The sequence below is a fragment of the Corythoichthys intestinalis genome, chromosome 8, assembly GCF_030265065.1.
Source record: "Corythoichthys intestinalis isolate RoL2023-P3 chromosome 8, ASM3026506v1, whole genome shotgun sequence".
NCBI lineage: Eukaryota > Metazoa > Chordata > Actinopteri > Syngnathiformes > Syngnathidae > Corythoichthys > Corythoichthys intestinalis.
Window position 1 is genome coordinate 16942007 of NC_080402.1, and position 20436 is coordinate 16962442.

General features: G+C 38.8%; 2 protein-coding genes across 3 annotated transcripts in view; both read right to left on the reverse strand.

Annotated features, from left to right (window-relative positions):
- The window catches only part of LOC130920651 (sialoadhesin-like), a 111626-nt gene that overhangs the window by 12307 nt on the left and 78883 nt on the right, over positions 1-20436 (reverse strand). The gene's annotated exons all lie outside the window — the stretch shown is intronic.
- On the reverse strand, positions 4170-20115 carry LOC130920652 (B-cell receptor CD22-like). Of its 2 annotated transcripts, XM_057844013.1 has the most exons (10): positions 19994-20115; positions 13701-14063; positions 12758-12955; positions 12356-12679; positions 11858-12091; positions 11218-11487; positions 10743-11000; positions 8995-9355; positions 5762-5804; positions 4170-5169 (listed from the first exon to the last, which is right to left on the reverse strand). In XM_057844013.1, the coding sequence occupies exons 1-10, from the start codon at positions 20052-20054 to the stop codon at positions 4999-5001; spliced, it is 2283 nt and encodes a 760-aa protein (XP_057699996.1). In that variant the 5' UTR covers positions 20055-20115; the 3' UTR covers positions 4170-4998. The 2 variants fall into 2 exon arrangements, with proteins under 2 accessions (XP_057699996.1, XP_057699997.1); XM_057844014.1 differs by lacking the exon at positions 13701-14063 and having other exon boundaries at positions 19994-20102.

Sequence of the window (20436 nt, forward strand, 5' to 3'; positions counted from 1 at the left end):
AATTTATTCAATATCCTTGATATCAGAAATAAAGGGTTTTAAATAAGTTCTGTAACCAGGATCAAGCTACCGGTATCTCCATCAGTAGAATATTTAAGACTGTCTTGAGCTCCAGACTGTCAAGTCCTAGTGACATTCAGCCACTTAAAGCATTTCCGAATATATATTCTACGGAAGAAAAGTAGTCATATGAAGAACTGCCAAAGACAACTTCTATTTCTCAGGTTCTTTTATTCTCTTGAATGGACAAGAACTGAGGACACACAATTTCGGGGAGAGAAAGAAATTACCGAGAGTACATCTACTGCGGAAAGAAAACAGAAACGTTAGCCGACCAGGATGAATCTCCTGACAGCACTCCCGAGTCGATCTGCACCAACTTTCAAGTTTCTACACTTTATATTAGTCCTATCAAGTAGCAGCCTCTAGATAAAACAATGGAAGAAAAAGTTCTTGTACACAAGCAGCACTATTGCCAGACGTTCATACATAAACACACAGTTATGAGAATAAAGAATGATTATGCGCAACGATGTTGAATGAACAGATATATGTTCAAGTTCTAGTATGTATGGAAATAGATACAGTGGGGCAGATAAGTATTTAGTCAACCCCTAATTGCGCATGTTCTCCCACTTGAAAATATTAGAGAGGCCTGTAATTGTCAACATGGGTAAACCTCAACCATGAGAGAATGTGAAAAAAAAACAGAGAATCACATTGTTTGATTTTTAAAGAAATCATTTGCAAATCACGGTGGAAAATATGTATTTGGTCAATACCAAAAGTTCATCTCAATACTTTGTTATGTACCCTTTGTTGGCAATAACGGAGGCCAAATGTTTGCTGTAAATCTTCACAAGTTTTTCACACACTGCTGCTGGTATTTTGGCCCATTCCTCCATGCAGATCTCCTCTATAGCAGTGATGTTTTGGGGCTGTCGTTGGGCAACACAGACTTTCAACTCCCTCCACAGATTTTCTATGGGGTTGAGATCTGGAGACTGGCTAGGCCACTCCAGGACCTTAAAATGCTTCTTATGAAGCCACTCCTTTGTTGCTGTGTTTGGAATCATTGTCATGCTGAAAGACCCCAGCCACGTCTCATCTTCAATGCTCTTGCTGATGGAAGGAGATTTTCACTCAAAATCTCTCGATACATGGCCCCATTCATTCTTTCCTTTACACAGATCAGTCGTCCTGGTCCCTTTGCAGAAAAACAGCCCCAAAGCATGATGTTTCCACCCCCATGCTTCACAGTGGGTATGGTGTTCTTCGGATGCAATTCAGTATTCTTTCTCCTCCAAACACGAGAACCTGTGTTTCTACCAAAAAGTTATATTTTGGTTTCACCTGACCATAACACATTCTCCCAGTCCTCTTCTGGATCATCCAAATGCAAACCGCAGACGGGCCTGGACGTGTACTTTCTTCAGCGGGGGGACACGTCTGGCAGTGCAGGATTTGATTCCTTGGCGGCGCATTGTGTTACTGATAGTAGCTTTTGTTACTGTGGTCCCAGCTCTCTGTAGGTCATTCACTTGGTCCCCCCTTGTGGTCCTAGGATTTTTGCTCACCGTTCTTGTTATCATTTTGACGCCATGGGGTGAGATCTTGCATGGAGCCCCAGATCGAGGGAAATTATCAGTGATCTTATGTCTTTCATTTTCTAATAACTGCTCCCACAGTTGATTTCTTTACACCAAGCTTTTTACCTATTGCAGATTCAGTCTTCCCAGCCTGGTGAAGGTTTACAATTTTGTCTCTGGTGTCCTTCGAAAGCTCTTTGGTCTTGGCCATAGTGGAGTTCGGAGTGTGACTGACTGAGATTGTGGACAGGTTTCTTTTATAGTGATAATGAGTTAGACCTCGTTAGAAGTTAGACCTCTTTGACAGCCAGAAATCTTGCTTGTTTGTAGGTGACCAAATACTTATTTTCCACTATAATTTGGAAATAAATTCTTTAAAAATCAAACAATGTGATTTTCTGTGTTTTTTTTTTTTCCACATTCTGTCTCTCATGGTTGAGGTTTACCCATGTTGACAATTACAGGCCTCTCTAATCTTTTCAAGTAGGAGAACTTGCCCAATTGGGGGTTGACTAAATACTTATTTGCCCCACTGTATCTACAACTCGCCCAACCTCCAATGTTGGACTTTAAAAAAAAAACAGCTATCTCTGTAAAGACCCGTATGATCTGGAACAGTCTACCACTCGCAATCAGGGAGTGTCCTTTATTACAAACCTTCAAAACTCACCTCAAGCAGTGGTTGAAAGTAAACCAGTCCTGTAACCACTAACTTAACTTTTTAAGGCCGAGTTATGCTTCCGCGTCAGACATGCGCCGTCAAGGAAGACCCTATTTACGACCCTGCACCGTAGCCTGACGTGCGCCTACTGAATTTGAATACGAAGCGATGACCCAGTCGGCCAAAACTGCCAGCTTTTTATCACTTTATGTCGTATTTTTGGTTGGTGCACCTCATCATTTATTGTGCACATATGTTTGCTGTGAGTTAGTTACATGTCACACTTCAAGTATATGAAGAACAAAGCACAGGTTTGGCGTCAAAAGAGTTGTTTTGATGTTTCATTTTCAACAGACAGTTCACACTCGATACATCATCACTGATTAAGAGTGCCTCGGTGCTTTTATGATAACGTTAACATCAAGGCTTCCAAAGCAGTTTAGGATGTTCCATAGCTGCTAGAAATCTGCTATACCTTCCCACTGGCTGGTTGTAGGAGACGGCAAACAAATCCGGCCGGAGGGCTTTCCAGACCTCCACATCTTGCTGGTTTCCGCCCGAGGCTAGAACTCAATGTGCGGCATAAAAAGTTGGGCAGACTGCCTCGAAACCGTCTTCTGCGTCGCCTGCGCCTCAACAGTCGAATGATCAACATTTATTTAATGTTAATGAGCTGAAGATCCACATTCAAGCGTTCCATCTTGCATTGTTTATTTATTTTTTTCTCTGATAAACTAGAATACAGGAAGTCAACAAGCATGCCCCAAAACCGTACAAACAATAGGCCACACCCCTCTCGTGGTTTGGCGGTGAATTATAGAGCAACACGTTCCCTCACCGCAGAACTATAGAAAGCTCAATGACGCCGTAGTCCGTTCGCCGTCACCCAACACAGGAGCATAAGTAAGGCATGAGTGTGTACTGTGCTGTTTAATTGTAACCTCTTGTTGTATTTCATCCCTGCTGACCTCCAGAGGCAGCGCTGTAAGCACTGAATGATCCCTGCTGGTATTGGTCATTCAATTCTTACAGCACTGCCTTTAAGGGTCATTTGGGATTGATAGAACCATAGTTACCTACGTAACTTTCGTTCCCTCCTATGTCTTTTTGTGTCTTTCTGTTCCGTTACCTGCGTAGGGACTTGTCAGGGGAGAAAATCCGTTCTCCCTTAGTTTTTAGAAGAAAAAGGCTCTCACTCACAAAGAGAACATCCGTCACACACGGATTACAATGATGCTCTGACGTGGCAGAGCTCAGAGGACTGTTATAATACTGGAAGACGGGGTTAACTGGTAAAACAAGGGTCCCATGATTATGAGACAAAATACGTCAAAATATGTCATATCATGAAGCGTGGGTGGCCAGGCCGTGCTTTTACCAATTATTAAATGTTACGGTGTAACTTTTAAAGAACAGCTGTACCCTTTAGAGCGCCTGCCTGCCCTTCCTGGCCTCACGATGTAGACAGCTGTGCTCTGAATTATGAATTTTTAGATAACATTTGTACAATAATAAAGGTATATATGGTTGAATCGTTATCATGCTTCGGCAGAGCGTGCTGATGAGTTGATTATTTAGTTCATATATGTTAGAGTAGGGAGACATGGTAAACAAGCTGGATTGTTGCACTCGCGGACCAGACTAGGTGACCCCTGTATTAAAGTAATATCGCAGTATTTTGGAACTAGGAAGTCCAAGTAAAATCTTGCCTCCTGACTGAAATACGCCTTGTTGCGCACTAGCGCACACGAAACTGAACTAAGGTGGGAAACAAGGCAAGGTAAATTTATTTGCAAAGTACAATTCAATTAAGGTAATGCAATGTGCTTTACATACCATGAAAACACATAAACAATAAACACAAATAAAAAATGACGCACAAAAGTCACAGAAAATCATTTTTATTATTGAGTACTTCAAGAGGCCACCAATGATACATGTTTGCACGGTTAAATGTTTGTGGGAAAAACCTGGAGGGAAATGGGTTAGATAAAGCCATATAATTTGAGGCTTTGTAATGATTTATTTATTTATTTACATGTAATCATAAAAATATATGTCCCAAAATGATACTTCTTATTTGAATAGAATTTGGTGGATGACTAGATCAAGTAATACACACATATTCATATTGGTAGTGCAGTAAAAATGCATTTACTGTAATTGCATTGGAGTACAAAAAAAAACAACAACAAAAAAACATCCAGCAAAAAAACAAAGCTAAACTAAATTTAACAGACATGAAGCCATTTTAGAACCATTTTACTTTTAAATGGTTTAAAAAGAAAACGGTGAATATTTTAGGTGACACTATTTGGTGCATCCTGTTATGATAGATGTCTATCCAGTTTTGGATCGGTGCAACTGGTCGTGTTGTGGCCGGAAATGTATATTTTTCTTTAAGTACCCTCAAATCTTCGCAATTTCTCGTGCCTCTTGTTCTCCCAATTTGGTGTCAGCGGGAAGAACTGATTTCAAAGTTTGAATTTCTATTGTACTTTTCCATGCGTTACTCTTAAGGTAATTGGCCCAAAATGGCTTCATCAAACCCGAATTTGCCAACTTTCTGAATAATTTCAGGCATGGGTATTTAGACTTGTGAACAGTTTTACTCATGCATGTGCAGTATCAGAATGGATTGGGGGTATTGTTGTGGACCAATCATGGATGTCGGGATCAATTTTAGTCCCTAGACGAATAAGAGTCATTTAAACGATGTTTAAAGAGGTGAAAAGAACGATGCAGAACTCATCCTGAGGCTTGGCCACCACATTTGATGACTGTGTCCACCACAGTTTCGTAGTCATCCTCATCGTGGTCTGTTTTGTCATTGGTGACATTGGAATTGATTGGAGAGTGTTCGGAGAATGCCATCAGCTCCTCCAGTTGATCCCTGCTGCTGTCTTCACTCGTGTTTGGCTGATGACATTTTTAATCAGTCTCATCATTCATTGTTATTTTAAAAATACATTTCCTGGTTTTGAAATGATTTAGCACTTTTTCTCCAAACATTTTTCAGAGAAATTAAGATTTGTAAGCAGTTACCCATTTAGTATTATTTCTTGATATATACAGTATTTGTAACAATTGTGGGATTTGAGTTTTTAGCATTTTAATGATGTTATCATTTATTGTTTGACATTTGTTTTTTTTTTGTTTTGTTTTGTTTTTTAACCTGGCTTAACAGCTAATATTTTTTTTTTTTATATTTGTAATATTTTTAATATTAAAACTATGAAGTTTTTGAAAAGTTTGAACAATTGGATGATTTTTAACCTGTGTATTTTTTGTTTTTTTACAAGCATTTTCATAATTCTTAAACCGAATGAAATTTAAGTAGTTTTACAATTATGAAATTTTTCAGTTGTTTCGATATTTCAGCAAAAGTAAAACCTTTTGAGGAAATATTAATTTTAAAAAAATATATTTTAACTTGGCCACATGTATAAAATGTTTAGCGCTGCGGATATTGATATTAAAACAATGAATTTTATTAAATGTGTTGCCTCACCTGAGATTTGGAGTGCATCCTGCCTTTTGATGTAGTCTTTTTCCTGAAAGTAAAGGGGGGAGGAATGAAATCAATTTACAGTACCGACCTAATTTCATGGTGATCCAACCAAAAATGATGGAAGAGTCGCATTTTTAAAGGGAACCACGGATAGACGTGTAGTTCTTAAAAGATAACGTTAGTACAAGTTATAATAATTTGATACTATTTAAAACCCCTCTTTTTGTTTTCGTTTTCATAAAATTTGTAAAATTTTTAACCAAAAAATTAACTAGTAGCTCACCATTGTTGTTGACATCACAGGGCGGTAACGTCACATTGCCACGCTTCAGTACTTCCACAGTGTCACTCTTTAACTGTGTAAGGTAGTGATTTAAATATGCCACAAGGTGTCATTGGTGAGTTTTAAATTTAATTGGAGATCAAGCTAATGAGTGCGTTTTATCCCTTGACTGAGTTTTCTTTCTATTCCCCAGTGCGGGTCCATTGTGCCTTATGTTCAATTGTATGTTGTAACGGTAAGACACCTGATAATGGCTCCCAGCATCATAGTTTGTATATTGTTACTAAATTTTGTCATCCATTGTATTTGTTGAGCTAAACGAGTTGCTACAATGTTTAAATAGAGTTTGACCAAAGTCTGAGTAAGTTTTATGTGTATTTTAAATATGTATTTTGATTGTGAATGCCAGTTCTCTTTTAATTTTGTTTAACTGTGTCAGAATAGGGCCTCATTAATACAGATTGATGCACTTTTTGTTCACATTTTTATTGAGAAATATGAATATTATTTTTGTTATTATTTTCACTATATGATACTTATGTTCAAATGTGTGTTGTGAAGGAGGAGGTGCCGAACCTTATGCCAATAAATGGCGCGGTCTAAGCTACAAATCAGAATGCCTGTGTCCACTTGCCTTTCTCTCTCTCTACCTTACACCCCATCACTATAATATCCTCTTAGATCGCGATGCAAAATAAGGCGTCATTAAAATCTGTTGGGCAGAAAATGATACGAATTGCCAGCAATCAAACCAAGTTTAATGCATTTATTTGTTTTCCGTGTCGCTTATTCAACGGGATCAAGCTTCGGGAGCAACATCTGATGTCTGCTAAATCTGAGAACACCGGCAGGAGGATGATGGATCTGGACAGAGCTTTTATGTGCCAAAAATGAGGTATGACGTAATTAGACGCCATAACTCGTCTTCGTAGAGGCAAACTGCATCAACGTTTTCGTGTTCTGTGATGGGTATCAGCAAAAAAAATTAATCAAACTGCTGTATTTCACTGTATACCCTAATTATCTGTAACGCACACGACAACTCTGAATGCGAACTATCTCCATAGTAATAGTGGATAAGTTGGATCAGGAGAGTGCCATCACAAGTTTAACGCTACTCATCTCATCCCATCTTTCCTGTTCATTTTGCTTTTGCTTTCTTTCTCATTAAGTCTGCAATTCATTGGTGTAATTAATCAGCCCTGAAACGCATACAAAATAATAATAATAATCAGGCTCCAAGGATTGGCGTGTATTCATCCCTGGAATGTACAGTGGGGCAAATAAGTATTTAGTCAACCACTTATTGTGCAAGTTCCACGACTTAAAAATATTAGAGAGGCCTGTAATTGTCAACATGGGTAAACTTCAACCATGAGAGAAAGAGTGTGGACCCCCCCCCCAGAAAATCACAGTTTGTTTTTTAAAGAATTTATTTGCAAATCATGGTGGAAAATAAGTATTTCGTCAATACCAAATGTTCATCTCAATACTTTGTTATGTACCCTTTGTTGGCAATAACGGAGGTCAAACGTTTTCTGCAACTCTTCACAAGCTTTTCACCCACTGCTGCTGGTATTTTGGCCCATTCCTCCATGCAGATCTCCTTTAGAGCAGTGATGTTTTGGGGCTGTTTTTGGACAACACGGACATTCAACTCCCTCCACAGATATTCTATGGGATTGAGATCTGGAGACTGGCTAGGTCCCTCCAGGACCTTGAAATGCTTCTTACGAAGCCACTCCTTTGTTGCCCTAGCTGTGAGTTTGGGATCATTGTCATGCTGAAAGACCCAGCCACGTCTCATTTTCAATGCTCTTGCTGATGGAAGGAGATTTTCACTCAAAATCTCTCGATACATGGCCCCATTCATTCTTTCCTTTACACAGATCAGTCGTCCTGGTCCCTTTGCAGAAAAACAGCCCCAAAGCATGATGTTTCCACCCCCATGCTTCACAGTAGGTATGGTGTTCTTCGGATGCAATTCATTATTCTTTCTCCTCCAAACACGAAAACCTGTGTTTCTACCAAAAAGTTCTATTTTCTTCAGCAGGGGGACACATCTGGCAGTGGAGGATTTGAGTCCCTGGCGGCGCATTGTGTTACTGATAGTAGCCTTTGTTACTGTGGTCCCAGCTCTCTGTAGGTCATTCACTAGGTCCCCCCGTGTGGTTCTGAGATTTTTGCTCACCGTCCTTGTTATTATTTTGACGCCGCGGGATGAGATCTTGCATGTAGCCCCAGATCGAGGGAGATTATCAGTAGTCTTGCATGTCTTCCATTTTCTAATAATTGCTCCCGCAGTTGATTTCTTTACACCAAGCGTTTTATCTATTGCAGAATCAGTCTTCCCAGCCTGGTGCAGGTCTACAATTTTGTCTCTGGTGTCCTTCGACAGCTCTTTGGTCTTGGCCATAGTGGAGTTTGGAGTGTGACTGACTGAGTTTTTGGACAGGTGCCTTTTATACCCATAGTGAGTTAAAACAGGTGCCATTAATACAGGTAACCGGTGTAGCCTCGTTAGACCTCGTTAGAAGAAGTTAGACCTCTTTGACAGCCAGAAATCTTGCTTATTTGTAGGTGACCAAATTCTTATTTTCCACTCTAATTTGGAAATAAATTCTTTAAAAAAATCAAACAATGTGATTTTCTGTTTTTTTTCCCACATTCTCTCTCTCATGGTTAAGGTTTACCCATTTTGACAATTACACGCCTCTCTAATCTTTTCAAGTAGGAGAACTTGCACAATTGGTGGCTGACTAAATACTTATTTGCCCCATTGTACCAGCTAACTTTCACTGTGATCCGTCAACTCTTTCAAAGATTGTTGGAGGAGTTGCAATTTTAGTTAGTGTCCTCACCAACAAGAACAACAAAAACGAGAAAAAGCAAGCAAGTTTTTTGAAAACCTCTTCGGGCCATCTAAAAATAAATGACAAAATGAACCAACCAGAATAGCAGGACGGTGACTAAAAGCAGGATGAGCAGGAGGCCGGTTGTGGCGTAACGCACAGCCACTGCTGTTAGAGCACCCTGTGACCATGACCTGAATTTCTCTGCTCGGAGCAGGACTGTGGCATTCCGGCTTCCTTGGGAGTTTCGGGCCACGCAGTGATACTCGCCCTCGTTGTCCTGTTGGAAGTTGATTATGTTGAACATGGCTTCCGTGGATCTGGGAGACTCCTCGTGGTCCTTGAACCAAAAGTAGCTAGCGGCGGGGTTAGCATCACTGGTACACGTCAATCTGACCGTAGAACCCATGCTGACGTTAGTACAGGGTCTCGCTGAGATGCTTGGTAGCTGAGGAACATCTGTTGGGAAATAGTTTTATTTACTATTATAATATATTCATTCATTTTCCATGCCACCTTTCCTCATGAGTGTCACGGAGGTGCTGGAGCTTATTCCAGCTAACTACGGGACTAAACTGGTTGCCAGCCAATCGCAGGGCACAAGGAGACATACAACCATTCATGCACACACTCATACCTACGGACAATTCATAGTGTTCAATCAGCCTACCACGCATGTGTTTGGGATGTGGGAGGAAACCGGAGTTCCCGGAGAAAACCCGGAAACGGGGAGAACATGCAAACTCTATACAGAAAGGCCGGAGCCCGGGATTGAACCCTTACTCTCAGAACTGTGAGGCGGACTTGCTAACCACGCAGGCACCATACCGCCATTAATATAATATAGATTTATAGATATACCATATTTTTCAGACTATGTCAAAATGTTTTCCTTCCTTGTGTGGCTGCAGGTGCGACTTATACCCTGGAGCGATTTATTAATTATTGTTCTCTATTCTATTTTTATTTTAAATTGCCTTTCAAGATGACATATCTGTTCGTAGTGTTGGATTTTATCAAATAAATTCTGCCCAAAATGTGACTTATATTCCAGTGCGACTTATACTGTATGTCTTTTTCCCTCTTCATTGAGCATTTTTTGGCAGGTGCGACTTATATTCTTATACCTTTTTTTGATGTCACTTATACCCATGCACATACAAAGCACACTTATAATCTTGAGGAAAGATGTGTGCAATGATGCGTATTAATGACATCAGCATTTGACATCAGGTTTGATTAGATAAAATAGTAGCAGCACTATGCACGGCCACTTCCTGGACATATGGACACCTATTTATTGTTACGTTTTTCGACACGCTCAAAAATTAATTTTTCTGTATCTTTTTAATTTATTAAACATGATTCTTTATATTCGGATGCACATCATGTTGTCTCTCTTTTTAAACATCTTAACAAAAACCACAAGTTGAAAGACCATAAATATATATATATATATATATATATATATATATATATATATATATATATATATATATATATATATATATATATATATATATATATATATATATATTTTTTTTATTTCTGTTTTACATTATTACTTTATCAATTCAAATTTTTTAACATTTCAATTTGTGGCTCAGTGGCTGTCTACTGAGCACGTGACATAGCCTCATAGTGCTTGTAACGGTGTGGATATTGAATGAATCAACACTTTAATGTATTTTTAATTTTAATTACACTTTAAGAACAACAAATCAAAAATTATTATTATTATTTTTTTTTTTTTTCTTCTCAGGTTTGGACATTCACTTCACCAGTTTTGCCCTCCATATTAGCTTTGGTACTGAAGCTTGACCTTCATATTTATTGTGGTACTCACATTGGATGTCTACGACCACCTGTGAAGAGATGACGTTTCCATATTTATTGCGGGCCTTGCAGTAGAAGCTTCCAGCATCTTTAGCGCTGATGGATTGAAAAGTGTAGTAATTTCTTTCTGAATCCTGAAGCATAGTTTGGTCCTTGTACCAGGTGTAGCTAGCAGCTGGGTTAGCATCACTGCTGCAGGTAAGATTCACTGGCTGTCCCTCGGTGACATTTGATGGACTCACCAGAAAATTAGAGAACCTTGGAGCATCTGAAGAACACAATATTGGTGTCATCAGAGAGTTGTTCATTGGAGTCTCAAACATGTTTGTTTAACCTCAATTGATCACAGGAGATATGTTGTTTCGACTATGGTAGTTGTCAAAAGGCGTGCAAATTCAGACTTGCATGCACACTGTAAAAACCCATGAGGAAGAACAAAAGCCAAAGATTTTACAATTAACTATAGGACACTAAAGTGTACTCACATTTCACATCAATTACGACGGATTGCGACATCTTCTCCCCCAGATCATTCTCCACAGCACAAAAATACTCAGCTGAATCTGAAGACTGGATGGAGCTGAATACCAGCTTTTCTCCATATCTCATGACCTCACAGTCTGACGTTCTGCATTTCTTGTACCAGCGGTGTCTCGATGATGTTGGAGTGTCAGCTATGCAGGTAAGAGTCAGTAGATCACCCTCCAAGATCTCACTTTTATTACTCAAGAGCACTCTGGGGGCTTCCAGAGCATCTGAAAGAGACGGGTAGAAGATATGGTTGAATGTCAGTCAGTAGAGAGTCACCCTACTCCAAGGTCCCCCCCATATTTTTTTGTTTTGTTTTACTACATAATAAATATATTATTAATTTATAACAAAATGCAATTTTTACATATAGATGAATAATTAGGTTATTGCGTTTTCTTTTATTATTAGGTCTAAATTAACCAACTATTTAAAAAAAATAGAAGATAATTTTACATTGTTATATATAAGTATTCAACGAAAACAAATGAATGACACACACTACATATTTTACTGACCAATTGTAGGGACAAAACTTGATTTGATATGCACATTAAATGCAACAATTAAAGAACAATGCATTGAACAAGAACTCACACAATGGAGGAGAGAAACTTAAAGGATTATTTCCAACAGCACAGGTGATGTATTCTCCTGGATGTAAAGTGATTTGCTGTTCTTTTTTCCAAGTTGGACAGCCAACATTTTCGTGTCCATCCTTCACCCAGCACCAATACGAATATGATGCAGGACTGCAACTTGTGTGACAGGACAGCGAAGCGACCGTGTAAGAATCTTTGTTTTCGGCCTTGATCACCTGCACCTGCGCAGCTAGAGGAAGGTACAGCAAACAGGTAAGTCCAAGAAATTCACGCCCTGCATTTTTAAAATCTAGATGTCAATTTGCTCATTCTAAAATATTCCCATTTGTTTCCTCATACAATCACAAAATGAAGAATGCCAATGTTTGATGATGTCTGTGGCTCAAGGGTTTACTAATGGTGGGAAAACAAACGCTTAATTGTTGCTTCCATGTACCCTATTCAATTTTTGATGTCAAACCCCAAAGATTTTCATGGTGTGTTTCACTGTTACCTGTTACTGTCAATGTTGTTCCAGGTAAATCGCTTCCCCATTCTGAGAATGTGAAGCGATACTCTGCAGAATCACTCTCTGTCACATTTATGATTCGTAGATATGATTGTGACCTGCTATCATGAGTGAAATACCGGTGGTACAACTGCCATGTCGTAGACACTGATGGAACATTCCAAGTGTTGCCATTGTCTGGGCGGAACCAGGACTTTTCCCGTACCGTCTTGTGGTGGCTGTAAGTGCAAGTAATGTCCACATCGGAGCCTTTGAGGGCGCAGATATTTTTGTGGTCATAATCCACCTTGTCACATGGATGGCCCCAACCTGAAAGATGAAACCAGCACTTTAGCATAAGCATTCATGAAGAGCTGCAAACTTGTGCGGCAGGAGTCAACCACTCACACACTGGAGGAGACAAATGCTGTTCGTGTCCTCTTAAAGCACAGGAGTAGCTGCGGTAATCTACTGGTGAAATGGTCTTTTTGGAGTTCAAGTTTGGTATTTTCTTTCCATTCTCATACCAAATGTACGAAGGAGAGTCCAAACGGCACTCACTGTGACAACTCAATTTTTTCCAAATTGGCTTTTGTATAGTGAGATCTGAAATTGTGTGGGACACATATTAATGTAGTATCAAAACACATCTATTGCAATGTAAAACTTTTATTGCCTATTTCCACCAAGGTGAAGATGCTTTGCTTCAATTTTTAGCTTTTTTGTCTGTGTTTTATTTTAAACATTTGACGATATGATTGTCAAAATGGAGCTACCCATTCTTTGTAGGCTTCTACTTATCCACATGAGGCCAAGGGTGTCCTTGTGCCTAACCCAGCTGACTTTGGGCCCAATGTAGGGTCCACCCTGAACTAGTCGCCAGCCAATCGCAGTACACATGTATACCTCATGCACAGTCATATCTATGGAAAATTTAATTACCATGTTAGTGAATTTTTGGAAACCACTTTTTTTTTTTTTTTTTTTTTTTTAAGAAAAAGAGTATGGTTAAAAAAAGAAACATGTTACTGATATAAAATTTATTGGGGATTGTAAATTGTTTTGAATAAAAAGATCAAACTTGCTAGAATCCAATTTATAATGTATCGTTTATTTTTAAGTTGTTTTTTTTTTTAATTCATTGATTTATTTTTCTTCCCAAAATTTGATTAATCATTCTGTAATAAGTGTTATTTCCCAATTGCATTTTATTCATGTGAAATGTATCTCTTTAGAAAAAAATTAAATAAAACTTTTGTGTATAAGTTATGGATAAAACAACAATACATTTTGATGGAAGCTTCCAAACTTTCGTTCTTGGTGGAAAGCACCTTTTAAAAAGCATCAATACCAGTGACTTTCAGAGTGACTCCAGACGTGACAGTGTATTGTCCTCCGGTCGCGTTCGTTATGAATCTGAACTTGTATTTGCCCTCGTCACTCTTTCTCAGCTCTCTGATTGACAAAGTGCACCAGTTGCCTTGACAGTTCAGGTCTAGACGATCAGTATACTTGGAGTCCTTCGTCAGATCTTCAGGTTGATCGTTGTTACCATTGGTGAACCACAGTGTCTTTTCAACCTTTATGATGTGGCCGTCGTGTGTTTTTGGGTACCAGAAGGAGCAGTTGAGGATCACCGTGGTTCCTGTCAGACCGCAGATGGTCTCCTGAGTGTATTCCCCTCCCCATTCATACAGCGCCCAACTCTGGGACACTGAAACACATTTCCAACATTAAATGCATATTTGCTCATATTTTGGATTGTTTTAGTTGTTTTTTTTCACATGCATACTTTAATATGTGAAGAAGAACCGTTTCTTATTTTGTTGTACAACAATATAATAATAATAATCACTTTCTGGAATAATAATGACTTTTCAATATAGATAATTCAACACACATAAAAAACAAAGTTTTTTTTTCTTTTTTAAATATGAATAAAGTCTGATGAATGTTTTTGGATAAACCCTTTGTTCACTCAATTAACTCATTACTTGCCAATGATGGCGCAAGATGTTTTGAAAAATGTTATTTGTTATTAATAGTGCTGGTTTTTTTTCATCATTTGTCAACTTTAAAGTTATTGGTGGCCATAACAACAGTATATCTCTGTTTTTGTTCATTGCAAGTTTGTTTTTATTATTTATTAATTTATATTTTTTTAGCCCTCCAAAAGTTATATTGAAAAATATATGTGGAGGTCACATTTTCCCTAACCCCTGTTAATAATGTGGCCTACATGACCCTAAAATGTGATAAAGTGTTTACACTCTTTTTCACAATGAAGTAAAGTCCAAATGTATCAAGAGTAAAATGAATCGACTTTTTATCATTTTTGCAGTCGAGCGTAGGCTTGCACATCTGTGAGAGGAAGGTCTGTCCTGCTGTTCGATAAAAGCCAACTGACTTCAATAATGGCCAATCAAAGTTGCTCCTTTCATTCCCTTTAAATCAGGTGTACTCGAGACTCAACATGATTAATTTTTCATTTGTGTCTTAAGCTCATATAAAACTAGTGGCAACCCATTCATTGTGTATGTGGGAGAGGACTTTTCGGCGAAAGTGAGTGGTGGCGGCGGTCATTTTGGATGAAACGGAAAGTCTTGAGTGAATTTTTGCCGAGGGGCGGGGCCCAAAATAAGAGATTTGTTCTATTTTTACAGCGTCGGTGGCCTGACGTCAACAACGCATCCATTAGCACAGGGGCAGGCATATTTGTATCTGTGCTATCAGGCTGTTTTGGTGGACGGATATTCGCAAATCACGGCTGACAGAATCTTGATAAATGCTCTTTTTTTTTTAAGTGTCGTGAGCTCTGGGACACTCGAAAAATGACTCATACCTCTCCTTGCGAAGCTAAATGGTACCTCAGTATACGTTTGTGTGGAAATGTAGTTCACAAACAACAACAAAAATAACTATTCACCTTTTCACCAAAACTTGTGAAATTTTTTACAGGGCTATTATAATGCCCCCTACTCCTTAAAATAGGAAAAGTCACGGTTTTCTAGTGCAACAATGAAAAATAAACGCATTGGTGCGTAGGACTATAGTTATAATGCATGCTGCTTTTCACTTCCTGGCAGCGTCAACATCAGGCTATGTGGCTCCATCTGTTTTGCTCTTGACAAGGACTGCTTTTCATACTGGGCTGACATTAATGTGAAAAGGCCTTTAAAAAGTGCGTACGACAGGATAAAAAAAAGTCGTAAATAGCATTATTATGTGAATTACAATAATATTTTGAGACGATTCAACGATATTCAACAATTTGGCAAAGCGCAGATGACTTTAATCTGCCGTCTAGCCATGCCTAACATGATATGTCTCTAGCGTCCCCAACAGGTTGATGACATCAGCAGGAGAATGGTCTAATCTGATTTATCATGCAGCCCATTGAGGGGGAATTATTCATAACGAGGAAAATGCGATGAAGAGAGCCGCAAAATGTCATTGTTTCAGTCTCTCAACTCCAATATTTTTAAAGGATATTCTTTTTATCGAAGTATTTTTCCCAATTGCTAAATAAATGGTATGTCATGACAAATAACAGTTTTGTGCTGAATGGAATATGAAATCATAAAAATGCATTTATTTAGTACAACATGTCCAAATTACTACATAATGGTCAAAACTGTCAACTTCACCTTTACTGTCGCACCTCCCAAACGCTACATTATGCCGCAGTAGTTAGTAAGGCGTTTGTCAATTCCCTGCCCCCTTGCTTCGGAGAATGTAAACAAACCAAGAGGCGTGACAGCTAGCGAACATGCTAACACGAACCGAGTAACGTCTCAAAGTTTTAATTTAGCTTTTCGAAGCGAAAAAGCACACAAAACTAGCCCAGAAATGTCACATTGCGGCGGGGTTGTCGATTGTCATCGCCGATCTGCAACCCACCCGGCGGAGAGCAAGTTACAGCTCGTTCCCCTGCTACTACGGACAGGAAAGCTCACCGGGGAAGCGAATGGAGAGTACCGCCGGACAAACCGGCCGACGTCGGAGGAAGGCGTAGCTGCCACATGGTCAACACGAATATAATGAAAAGTAATGCTTTACTACACGGCGACGATGTAAACAAAGAGCGGCGTGCAGTTGTTGTGCAGCTTACATGACAGACAGAATATGTCTTAGGAGTGCTTTTTCTACATGCCCATCCATGATGAAACGTAAGTAAATAGTCCTTTATGTAAAGAAAGTTTGTAGTGTTTACTTTGTAATCGCTGTATTTGCGCCCATTTTTAACACAAAGTTGCAATTTCTGGTGGGGTCGAAAATTTGACGAAACGCCAGGAACATGAAGAGGGCAATAAACCGAGTGTAGTGCTCTACCGGCGCGGGGATTTGCGACAAGCTGCCGGTCGTCGCCCGAGTGGACAAGAAGCATGTCAGCCACAAAATGCAAGCCACCTACGTATTAAAATGATCCCAGTGTTTGACATAATACAAAATACGATTTTACTCACTTCCTCGTGAGTCCAATGGTCCCACAGTAGTAGGGCTTGTTTTGGCAAATATTCACCGATGAATGGGAACCTTTTGAAACCCCAAAAAGGTTCACACGCCTCTCTCTGTTCCAGCTACATTTTTCTGCAGCCATTTGGCTGGCGTGATGCGAAAAATAAACGAATTAATCTGCAAAATCAGCTGAATCCTTAGTCCTTCTCATACAATAGTACGGCTGGATAGTGAAGAGGACTGTTTCAACCGTACACGTCACAGCGCCCTCTTTCTCAACTTGAGACTGGAGCCGGAAGTCACTCATTTTCATGGCACAGGATTCAAAAATTGAATATATAAAACAATCGTTCCACACACATCCAAGCGGTTCAATTCATTCAGGAGCATAAAACACCGCATGAAATATGAAATATGCTTTTTAGTGTCATAAGCACTTTAAAGTGGGCACTTAGACACACACCGACTCTCAGAAATATTAAAAAAAAAAAAAAAACATATATACAGTACACAGTGCCTTGCAAAAGTATTCGGCCCCATTGAACCTTGCAACCTTTCGCCACATTTCAGGCTTCAAACATAAAGATATAAAATTTTAATTTTTTGTCAAGAATCAACAACAAGTGGGACACAATCGTGAAGTGGAACAACATTTATTGGATAATTTAAACTTTTTTAACAAATAAAAAACTGAAAAGTGGGGCGTGCAATATTATTCGGCCCCCTTGCGTTAATACTTTGTAGCGCCACCTTTTGCTCCAATTGCAGCTGCAAGTCGCTTGGGGTATGTTTCTATCAGTTTTGCACATCGAGAGACTGACATTCTTGCCCATTCTTCCTTGCAAAACAGCTCGAGCTCAGTGAGGTTGGATGGAGAGTGTTTGTGAACAGCAGTCTTCAGCTCTTTCCACAGATTCTCGATTGGATTCAGGTCTGGACTTTGACTTGGCCATTCTAACACCTGGATACGTTTATTTTTGAACCATTCCATTGTAGATTTGACTTTATGTTTTGGATCATTGTCCTGTTGAAAGATAAATCTCCGTCCCAGTCTCAGGTCTTGTGCAGATACCAACAGGTTTTCTTCCAGAATGTTCCTGTATTTGGCTGCCGTCAATTTTAACCATCTTCCCTGTCCCTGCTGAAGAAAAGCAGGCCCAAACCATGATGCTGCCACCACCATGTTTGACAGTGGGGATGGTGTGTTCAGGGTGATGAGCTGTGTTGCTTTTACGCCAAACATATCGTTTTGCATTGTGGCCAAAAAGTTCAATTTTGGTTTCATCTGACCAGAACACCTTCTTCCACATGTTTGGTGTGTCTCCCAGGTGGCTTGTGGCAAACTTAAAACGAGACTTTTTATGGATATCTTTGAGAAATGGCTTTCTTCTTGCCACTCTTCCATAAAGGCCAGATTTGTGCAGTGTACGACTGATTGTTGTCCTATGGACAGACTCTCCCACCTCAGCTGTAGATCTCTGCAGTCCATCCAGAGTGATCATGGGCCTCTTGGCTGCATCTCTGATCAGTTTTCTCCTTGTTTGAGAAGAAAGTTTGGAAGGACGGCCGGGTCTTGGTAGATTTGCAGTGGTCTGATGCTCCTTCCATTTCAATATGATGGCTTGCACAGTGCTCCTTGAGATGTTTAAAGCTTGGGAAATCTTTTTGTATCCAAATCTGGCTTTAAACTTCTCCACAACAGTATCTCGGACCTGCCTGGTGTGTTCCTTGGTTTTCATAATGCTCTCTGCACTTTAAACATAACCCTGAGACTATCACAGAGCAGGTGCATTTATACGGAGACTTGATTACACACAGGTGGATTCTATATATTATCATCGGTCATTTAGGACAACATTGGATCATTCAGAGATCCTCACTGAACTTCTGGAGTGAGTTTGCTGCACTGAAAGTAAAGGGGCCGAATAATATTGCACGCCCCACTTTTCAGTTTTTTATTTGTTAAAAAAGTTTAAATTATCCAATAAATGTTGTTCCACTTCACGATTGTGTCCCACTTGTTGTTGATTCTTGACAAAAAAATTAAATTTCATATCTTTATGTTTGAAGCCTGAAATGTGGCGAAAGGTTGCAAGATTCAAGGGGGCCGAATACTTTTGCAAGGCACTGTATATATACATATATACATAATGATTTTACCATTCTACCCTGATATTGCCTCACAAAGACACCTAAAACAATATGTATATTTTTCCACACCCAATTACATTTGTTTGTTAATCTTATACATTAAAGTAGAAGAAAAAAAAAAAGAAAAAAAGTTCTGAGAAACCTCAAAACTTCTTCACGGAAATGTATATGAGGTTCCTCCTCTTTCCTTTTACTGATATTAGTCACACTTTGAACAAGATGTATAAGAACTGATATGAGTGTGACAAATGCTTTTAACTTTAGCTCCACACATACATTTTTGCAGAATGTTCACATCTGTGAGTTTTCATCTTCAGAACACTGACATGATACAGTGGCAAATAGATCTGATTGTTATTAATATTAGGAAGTAATGCAAATGTTGTGTAAATAGCTTAATGTAAGACTATGTTTGTTTTGAACAAAAACTACCCTGGTCAAAGCAGCAGGTCAAAGTCAAGTTTAATATGTCATATACTGTATCTGTTGACAAATGACACAGATTACATTTTTTTGTAAACAATATAAATTTACTTGCAACTCCTCACAGGCCACTCACTGAGATTGTTTTACAGTGATGCTTTTGGCAGATGTTATTTGTGGAGAAAATGTGTAAAATAGGCATTGAAACTAAAACCTTGGTAGAGGTGTTGCACACGCTCTCTCAATTTATCTTTCAATGATTAGAATCATGGAGAGGATGTTTGCTGTGATAGGATGTTAAGAAGACTGAAAAATACCAAAAATATATACTGGTATATACGCTATAAAAATTTTTTTTTTAAAAATTAAAAAAAAAAAAAAAAAAAAAAAGAGTGAAAGCATTAAACAGGAAACTACTGAATGTGAATTTGTGCATCGCTTTAAAGTTTGTCAATTTGTCAGTATTTTCCCCATCCCTGGAGGAATTAAACTCAAATTTTAAACACTCAGGCAACAGGATATTTTTGTTGATGAGCAACAATAACATGTAAACAATCAGCATTTGAATAAATATTTAAGCCACAAATCTGCCGAAATGTAGGCGAGTCATACCTTGAAAACCGAAGAGTAAGATGACAAATATGACAAAGTCCTTATGCGCAGTCCAGCTCATTCTGTATTTGCTGCTTATTTTGACCTTTATGTATACCCCTTATGGCTGTCACTGTTTCAAGGTGGAAGAAATAAAAAAGCAAAAGCTGGCCATCTTCCTGTTTTTTACATTAACATGCATGAACACGCTTTGCAGTGTGAAAAAACCCCAGCAGAAATAAGATTAAAAAAAAAAAAAAAAAAAAAAAAAAAAAAACTACTTCTCATTTTTACCCTCTTCACACTCTTTTACACAGACAGTCAACATTTCTTTTTTTTTTACTTGTTTTCAACCAAAATGCACTTTTTGGAAAGACATGTTGAAAACTATACCTACTATGAAATTTGAATGCAATGTAAAAATAAAAAAGTAAGAGTTCATTGGAAATGGTATATTTTATCAC